This window comes from Globicephala melas, chromosome 2 (assembly GCF_963455315.2).
Source record: "Globicephala melas chromosome 2, mGloMel1.2, whole genome shotgun sequence".
In the NCBI taxonomy this organism is placed as follows: Eukaryota; Metazoa; Chordata; class Mammalia; order Artiodactyla; family Delphinidae; genus Globicephala; species Globicephala melas.
This window is the reverse complement of record NC_083315.2, coordinates 176,677,580-176,686,296: the sequence shown is the minus strand read 5'-3', so window position 1 is coordinate 176,686,296 and position 8,717 is coordinate 176,677,580. Positions and strand designations below refer to the sequence as shown.

The following is an 8,717-nucleotide window of genomic DNA, read 5'->3' as shown; positions in this document are numbered from 1 at the left end:
ATGGCCAGGGACTTCCCTGGTGGCGCAGTGGGTAAGACTCTACGCTCCCAACGCAGGGGGCGGGCTCGGGTGAGATCTCTGGTCAGGGAACTAGCTCCCAAATGCATGCCACAACTAAGGAGCCTGCGAGCTGCAACTAAGACCCGGTGCAACCAAATAAATAAATATAAAAAAAAATCGATAGCCAATGTTTTCATCAATCATGCCCACACATGCAGCCTCCACGATACCCCAGAAGGGCTTCCTGGCTGGTGAGCCCGTGGAGAATAGGGGAGAGTGGCTCATTCAGGGGGAGCCTGGAGGCTCACACCTTTCCCCACCCCTCGTCCCGGCACCTCTTCTGTCTGGCTCTCCCTGAGTTATATTCTTTTATAATAAGCCGGTGATCTAGTGAGGAAGCTTCTCTGGAGTTCTGGAGCTGCCCTAGCAAATCAATCAAACCCAGCGAGGGGTCGTGGGAACCTCTGCTCTATAGCCCGAGGGTTAGAAGCACAGGTGACGACCTGCGTCTCAAGTGGGTGGGCCGTCTGGTAGGGCTGAACCCTTAGCTGTGGGATCCGGCTTTACCTGGATAGATAGTGTCGGAATGGAGTTGAATTGCAGGACGCCCAGCCGGTGTTAGAGAATTGCTTGCTGGAGGAGTGCGAACGCAACACACACACACACACACACACACACACACACACACACACACACACACACACACACACACACACACACACACACACACACACACACACACACACACACACACACACACACACACACACACACACACACACACGGAATGGAGTTGGGTCCAGAACCTAACGTTCAAGGCCTCAGCTGTCTGCTCAAGGAGGCAAGGGAACAGGTTTCTCTTTACACAGATTTCTGTTCAAATTGGTGAAAACAAACCCATCTGTGTCCAACTCAGGGAGGCGAGGCCCTGCCCCCAGATTTCGTGAGATCCCTCAGGTCACTGACTTCTCTGCGGGGCTACCCGCTAGCCTGGCCGGAGCCGGGGTCAGGGGGCCTGGACACTGTCAGCCCAGCCGGTTTCCTCTCTGAACAGCCCCTGCCCGGCCCCCGCCCTCCTGCCAGCTGTCCTGGACTCCTCGGTCCACGTCGCCCCCGACTCCAGAGCCCTCCGGGGGCCGGGCAGGGACAGCTGCGGGGGGAGCATGCGGGGTGGCCCAGGAGGCCTGGGGCCAATGGCGACGCTCCTCCAACTGCCCTCCCGTCACACTACGACGACCCAGCCTGGCCAGCACTCCAGGGACTGGCTTGCCTGCTCCGTGGGGCGCTGTGGCCAAGCCCTCCACCCTCTGCCCTGGGTGGCATTGTCAGCAGCAACGCTGCCCGTGTGCCCATCGGACGGTGCCCAGGCTCCCCTCAGCAGCTGTCTGCCACGCCTCGGTGCCTGTTCTACAAGTGAGGACACGGAGAGGGGGAGAGGAAGGGACCCGGGGACAGGGACCGAGGAGGGCTTCTCTCCGTGCTGGTGCTGGGAGGCCAGGTGGCCTGCGTCGGGTGGGGAAGGCACAGACATCTTCCTTTCTGAGAGGGGGGTGGGGGGGGAAGGGACTGAGAAGGTCCTGGAACTTGAGGGCGCAGGAAGCGGAGCGCAGATGCTGCAGCGCCACTGGGAGGACGTCACCGTCTCTGCCACTTCTCGGCTTGCAGATATCGAGCACCGGGCCCTCAGCTTGGAAACTGGCCTAGATGAGGGGTCAGTTTCCGTGGGGACCCGCCACAAAGGCAGTGGTGGAGGTGACGGTGGACGTAGGGGAGGAGCGGGAGGGGAGGTATAGTGACCCTGACAATGACAATGGCCGTGCAGGGTCGGGCGTTGAGAAATGAACCACGCGGCTGAGGTGGGAAGAGGAGTGCCAGGGGCCCAGCGGAAGCTGGGAAGCAGGGCTGGAGCCGTGTCCGAAGCCTGTGCGTCTGTCCTCGGCTGTCTGAGGATGAACCTCCCTCAGCAGCGGGGATGAACCCAGGGAGGGGCGAGACCAGGTGCGGGGGAGCGGGCAGCTGGCTGAGCCCCCTGCGCGGGATGGAGGAAACTGGGGAGGGAGGCCTGAGGCTGGCCCGAGCTGCCCTGGCCTCTCCCTGCCTCAAAGCCGGTGGCTTCCCCGGAGCGCCCCGGCCATCACAGCCCTGCGCCCGCTCGCACACGACCCCTCGCTCCAACGCCCCTGCAGCGGTGGCCCTCGGCCTGGAGCACCCATCTCCGCGTCCACCTGGAGCGTCCTGAGCGCTCACCCTGCCAGGGGGCCTTGGGGAGCCCCTCTTGCCCCGGAGTCCGACCCTCTGCACTCTCCATGGGCTCCTCCGTACCGGGGGCCGCGTCCAGCACCGCCGGTGTTCCCGAAGTTTGTGCAAAGAGGGCCTGGCTTCGGGACTGCGGGCCAGCGGGCCCCTCCACGAGCCTCCCAGGGGCCAGGCTGGATGCCCTCCCCCCACCCCAGGAGCGGGGCAACAGCTTCGGGGGTGGGCGTGTCAGTGCGCAGAGTGCGAACGTGGCTGGCGCGGGGCTCTGAGAAGGCCTGGGCTGAGTCATGGGCCCAACTGGGAACATGACAGGGCCTCCCTGCAGGACAGTGGCTTAGGTCCAGGAGGGAGACTCCTAGGAGCCAGGCTGGGCCAGGGAGGGAAGGTGCCAGGTACAGCCTCCCAGAAGCAAGGCCTTGCACTTGGGGTCAGGACTGGGGAGGCCTCGAAGCTTGGCCCAAGAACCAGCAGCACTTCTGGCACCAGCTCAGCTCGGGGCAACCTCTGGGGACCTCTAGGCAAGCAAGGTCCCCCCGCCCTGCCCTTGGGGTCTGTCTCAGCTCTTCCTGGAGGGTGTTTGGCCAGGACTAGGCCTGGGACACACGTAAGGCCATCTGCCATCTGTCCCGGGCCTGGTGAGGGAGGCACGGCTCCCAGGAGGCTCAGGGAAGCACCAACTTCACGCCCCTCCGTGAAGCCGCGGGGTGGGGGGTGGGGGGCCCTGGAACACCCGTACACACCTGCCCATCAGCCCGGGCACCAGCTGGGCTGGCTCGGGGATCCTGGAACCACCAAGGGGCCAGGCCCGCCCAGCCACCCAGCCAGCCTGACCCCCCGGCCCTCTCGACATCAAGCTGGGCTCCACGGGGTGGGGATGGGGGGCAGCAGGCACACAGCCCCCTCCCAGGCCTGCCCACCTCTCGTGAGGACCCATCCCGCCCAGAGGGAGGGAGAGGCACAAATGAGGTGTGGAGGGAGGGGGGGGGAGGGCGGAGGGGGGGGGAGAGGGCACAGGGTGGGCTTGGGGGGGAGGGGGTGGGAGAGGGCACAGGGTGGGCTTGGGGAGGGGAGGGGGGGAGGGCACAGGGTGGGCTTGGGGAGGGGAGGGGGGAGGGCACAGGGTGGGCTTGGGGAGGGGAGGGGGGAGAGGGCACAGGGTGGGCTTGGGGAGGGGAGGGGGTGGGAGAGGGCACAGGGTGGGCTTGGGGAGGGGGAGGGGGGAGAGGGCACAGGGTGGGCTTGGGGAGGGGAGGGGGGAGGGCACAGGGTGGGCTTGGGGGGGAGGGGGTGGGAGAGGGCACAGGGTGGGCTTGGGGAGGGGGAGGGGAGAGAGCACAGGGTGGGCTTGGGGGGGGAGAGGGCACAGGGCTGGCTTGGGGAGGGGAGGGAGGGGAGAGGGCAGGGGAGCCGGGGCTGCCTCTGAATGCAGGGGGACAGGAAGACCCAGAACCACAGGACTGGGAGCCTCAGATCTGAGTCCCAGGGCCTGCGGGTGCTCAGAAGTCACCCCAAGCGAGAAGCCACGAGGCCTCTCACCAGGTCCCAAGCCGCAACCTGCTCCCCGGGACTCCCCTCCCCCAATTCAGGGTTAACGGGGTACAAATCTGGGGAGAGAGTGTCTGTCACCTGTCCACGCCCTGCCCCAGTCCACTCCACCCATGAGACACAGCAGGTAGCATCTGGGACGGGGCGCCCAGACTGCCCACCACCCCCACCTGGGTCCCCCGCAAGACCGGCAGTGCCCCCAATTCCCACATGCACTCCTGTCCCCAGGAATAATCACGGCCATCTCCACCTGGGGTGGGCTTTATTACCACTGTCACTGAGACGATGATGAAAACATGGGAAGACAGCACTGATTTCCAGACCTTCACAGCAGGCGGGCATGTGCACACAAAACCTCCCGCGGAACGCTAAGCATCAACAACTGTCCTCTGGGCACCCAGAGCCACCCCCCAGGGGCAGGACAGCAGTGACCGAGGGGCAGGAGGCTGGGCCGCCCAGGAGGACCCCACACGGCAGGCTCCACCCGAAGTGCATTTACACACGTCTGTGCTACACGATTAGCGTCTTAAATATACTTGTGTGTGTGTGTACATCTATTTTATCTGAACCACGGCAGCTATTAAATGTAAAACTGACCACTTCTCTGTACGTTAACTTCACAGTAACTGTTCGCAAAAGACAATGAATCCAGTGTTGATAACTCAGGGCAGGCTTCCTGCCCCAGGAAAATAAATTTCTTCCCCGGTGGAAACTCCTTGGGGAAAACCAGGCCCGACGCTCACCTCCCCGCTGCCTGCTGGGGTGGGTGCGCGGCTGCTGGTCCGGCTCAGGCCCCGCCTTTGCTGGACACAGGTGCCCACACAGGCAGACTCACACACACACACACACACACACACACACACACACACACACACACACACACACACACACACACACACACACACACACACACACACACACACGGAAATCCGATCATGAAGCACATCACGCCAAGTGTGAGGTCCCACCAGCCCTTCCAGAGGTGGGGGGGGCAGGACAGTCAGAAGCGGAGGTCCCCTTCCCCCAGCTCTCTCTCTGGTCCGCAGGCCAGTTGCCCACACACCGGGAGAGCCGAGGGCTTGCAGGGAGACGGTCCCCGCCTGTCCACCTGCTGCAAAGGCCAATGGTCTTCTCACTCCAGACCAGGCAAACGAATAAATACGACATCAAGTGTTGTCAGGGGCCGAGAAGATCACTTAAACTTGAACTCTGACCTCAGCGCCACTTCCAGTCACAGCAGAAAGAGCCCATGCAGTCTGGGGAAACCAGGAGCCCAGGTGGCTCTGCCACCTGCGGGACCCCCAGAAGCTGGGGCAGCCCCACCCCTGCCCACCCCCTCGGGTTCCAGCAGCGAGCCCTGCTGGGTGAGCAGGCAGGCACAGCGGGGTGCTCCGCCCCGAGCACGAATGTGGTGGCCTTTTGCGTTTTAGGAGCTTCAGCCCAGAGGCCCCCCGCCGCCCCTCCTCGCGAGACGGCTGCTCTCGCCCAGGCCCCGCCGTAGGGAAGGGAATCGCTGCAAACACGGCTCCTGGTAAAGACAGCAGCCTTCGGCCCCCCTGCTCAGTGCTCTGGAAATGACCAGCAGCTCCAGGGAGACCCTGAGCAGGCGAAGTGACCTTCGAGGTCAGGCCTACCGCTGACCTGCGGTACTCAAGGCGGGCAGCTGCGTTCCCAGCCCCCTCAGTCCCGCCCTGGGGAGACTCAGAGGCGCCCTGGATCCTGTGCTCAGGCAGGGGAGCGGCATGGCCCATCACCCACGGGCAGACATCTGGCAACCTCCGGGGCTCCTTCTGCATCTAGAGAGAATCGTTTCCAAGTCCCCACTTTCTCTGCCCTGTGACACGCTGCGGTCAGGGCCGAAAGCTCTGGAGGGCCGACCTGCCACCCCAGTGCCGGTAACGCGCAGCTTCTGCTGCCCTGGGGACCCTGCTGGGGCCTGCACCCCCGTCACGCCAGCTGCGCCCGGCTGGCTCTCACTGTGCCCGGGGCCTCCCTCACAGGGGCTTCCACTGCCACCCAACAGGAGTAGCCGGTTCCATCAGAGCTCCCTGTCGGGGCCTCCCACTGGCAGCAGCTGTGAGTGTGCATCCGTCACCGAGCGTGGTGCCAGGCTCACAGGGTACCCCTGAGCCTGCTGGGGAGCTGGTCAGGAAAGGCCCGGGTGGAGGGCTAACGGGCCTGCTCGAGCTGGGGACACTCCTCGGGACTGGCTGAGGGGACAGAGAGGAGGACGGTGTCTGGTCAGGGCACGGCCGGGAGCAGAAGTGAGTTGGCGGAGGCACAAGGCTGGAGAAGGGCTGTCCGTGGGGCTCCCAGTCGGCCCAAGTCTGAGGCCGCGCTCCCAGGGAAGCAGGGTTCTTTACCCCTGGCGGGCCCAGCCTCAGGGGCTTCACCTGCTGAGCTCCGGCCCCTCACACTCCATCCTCACGCCTGCAGCGAAGGTCACACCAGCAGGGACTTGACCAGGCCACAGTGGAACTTGCGGACGTGGCGGTAGAGGTCCCCCGACTGCGTGAAGCGGCGCTCGCACCAGCGGCAGGCGTGGGGTTTCTCGCGCGTGTGCACCACGGCGTGGCGGCTCAGGTTATGCGAGTACTGGAAGCTCTTGCCGCACTGCACACACGTGTAGGGCTTCTCGCCCGAGTGCGTGCGCTCGTGCCTCTTCAGCGTGTAAGTGCAGGAGAAGGTCTTCCTGCAGAGCGGGCAGGTGGGCGCTGCGCCGTCGGGCGAGAGCCGGGCGCGGCCGCCGTCCCGCTCGCGGAAGTGGGCGCTGAGGTGCAGCTGCAGCACGTGGGCGCTGGGGAACAGCTTGCCACACAGCGGGCAGAGGCAGAGGCGCCCGGCCGGCCGCAGCACATCCTCGATCGCCCCCCGCTCTGCCTCCAGCTCCAGTTCCCCACTGCCCACTTCGCTGACCGGCAGCGGCTCCAAGCCTCCGGCCAGGCGCGGGGCTGCAGGAACACAGGGCGGCTGCAGGGGGCTGTGGGGGCACCGAGGGCTTCTGCTGTCCCCTTGCTCGGACAGTGAGTCTGACTCGTCCTTCACGATCGGCTGAGCCCCTGGCTGCATCTGGCTGCAAGGGGGTGTCTGGAGGACGCAGGGTGGGTGGATTGGCTCCCGCCTCGGGCCAGGCTTCAGCGACAGGTCCAGGGCCCGGTCTGACTCTCCAGGAGCCTGCCAGGGGGGAGGCCCCAGTGCCAGTGGAGGGCGCGTGGCCTTGACCCCAGCGGGAGGGAGCCTGGCCTTCCGGGCGGCTGGACAGAGTGCAGGGGACCAGGCAGACAAGGGGCCTGGGGGCTGGCCAGGCAGCTCTGCCCCAGGGGCAGGCGTCTCCAGGGGCAGTGCGCGCTCCTTCTCCCGGAGCCTGTTCTTGCAGACCTTGACGATGTCGTACATGTGCAGGTAGCTGGCCGCAGCCAGGACGTCCTCGACGGGCAGGCTGCGCAGGTCCAGGCGGCCCTCGTACATGAAGTCCAGCAGACGGCCGAAGGCGGGCGCCGTGACGATGTCGCCGTTGAGCCGCACCGTGTCGCGGCTGCCCGCGGGCCGGTCCCTGTAGAAGAGATGGAAGTAGACGCTGCACGCGGCCAGCACGGCGCGGTGGGCCGGGAAGCGCGCGTCGCCCACCAGCACGGTGCAGTCGCACAGGAAGCCCAGCTCACGCTGCTGCCTCAGGCGGCCCAGCAGCCGCCCGCCGTGCTCCGGGAACTCCATGCCGCCGCGGTCATCACCTGGGCACAAACGGGACTCCCGTGAGCGCGCCTGGAGACGCCGCGGCCGCCGCTCACCCCCAGTCGCCCGACCAGCCCCCAGCCCTTCCCGGGTGCGGGCAGCGCGGGGAGAGGGGCGCGGGGCTCCGCGCGCACCTGCCCGCCTGGAGCCGCCCTGGGCACCTGCCCGGAGCAGGAAAAACTCGATCGAAAGTAAACAGGAGCCGCTCCGCCGCGGGGGCGGGTCCCGGGACGCGGGCGGAGGGGGCCGGAGTCGCGCGAACCTGCGCGCGTCCCCGCCAGGAGTGCCCCTCCCCGCCAGGGCGCCTCTGAACTTCACTCCCCGGCGGCCGCCTGCCGCGTCCCCCGACGCCAGAGTCGCCGCGCCCCCGCCACCCCCGGCCCGCGCCCCCGCGCCGCCTCCAGCTGCTGCCCGGCCCGCCAGATGCAGCCGCCGCCGCCGTGGGCCCCATTTATGGCAGCGCGGCCGCGGGGAGCGGGCCGGCGGGCGGGGCGGGCAGAGCCGGGCGCCCGCCCCCCGCGCTCACCTCCGCCGCCCCGAGCTTCTCTCCGGCCGCTGCCCGCGCCGCACGCCCTCCCCGGTGCCGCCCCGGCGCGCGCGGAGCTGCGGGCAGCGCGCCCCGGCGGGGAGGGCGCGGGGACGGGGAGGGCGCCGGGCGGGGCGCGCTCCAACTTGGCTGGCCGGGAAGCACCCGCCGCTCGCCCCGCCCCGGAGAGAGCGAAACTCGGGGCGGGGGCTGGAGGGGGCGGGCCGAGGCGACTTCCCGGAGCGGCGGAACCGCTGAGGTCACCCACGCCACCCCTTCCCTGTCCGCCCCGCCCGGCCGGGCCCCGCGCGCCGCCATCTGGGGCGCTGGGGTGGGAGGGGACGCGGGGCGCGGCGCGGGGGGGCGGGAGGGGGCTCTCTCGCGATACTTGCCGTCTCGTCCTCAGGGTACCCCCCCCCGCATGGGGTCCCAACTGCGCCCGTCTGTTAAGGGACCCCTTCCGAGGACCGGCTCCTCTCCCGGCCAGCGCTGAAGCAAATCACCCGAAGGCACAGACGGGACACGGCCTCCTGCCACCTCGCGGGGCGCCTGCCCTGGGATGGAGCAGGGAGGAGTGGGGGGTCGTAAATATGGAAAAGCTGACACCCCCTTTTCGTTGAAAGCCTCGTTTTGAATTCAGGTTAATTTAGCTGGGACC

General features: G+C 67.0%; 1 protein-coding gene across 2 annotated transcripts; it reads right to left on the bottom strand.

Moving 5' to 3' along the window:
* Window positions 1–4,053: 4,053 nt before the first annotated feature.
* Window positions 4,054–8,101, bottom strand: ZBTB42 (zinc finger and BTB domain containing 42). Of its 2 annotated transcripts, none has more exons than XM_030883201.3 (2): window positions 8,060–8,101; window positions 4,054–7,532 (listed from the first exon to the last, which is right to left on the bottom strand). In XM_030883201.3, exon 2 carries the CDS (start codon window positions 7,513–7,515, stop codon window positions 6,244–6,246), a length of 1,272 nt encoding a protein of 423 aa, XP_030739061.1. In that variant the 5' UTR covers window positions 7,516–7,532; window positions 8,060–8,101; the 3' UTR covers window positions 4,054–6,243. The 2 variants fall into 2 exon arrangements, with proteins under 2 accessions (XP_030739061.1, XP_069901168.1); XM_070045067.1 differs by lacking the exon at window positions 8,060–8,101 and adding an exon at window positions 7,668–7,686.
* Between the last annotated feature and the right edge of the window lie 616 nt (window positions 8,102–8,717).

Coding starts and splice junctions, on each gene's coding strand:
- ZBTB42 (XM_030883201.3), bottom strand. CDS start 7,515: ATGGAGTTCCCGGAGCACGGCGGGCGGCTGCTGGGCCGCCTGAGGCAG.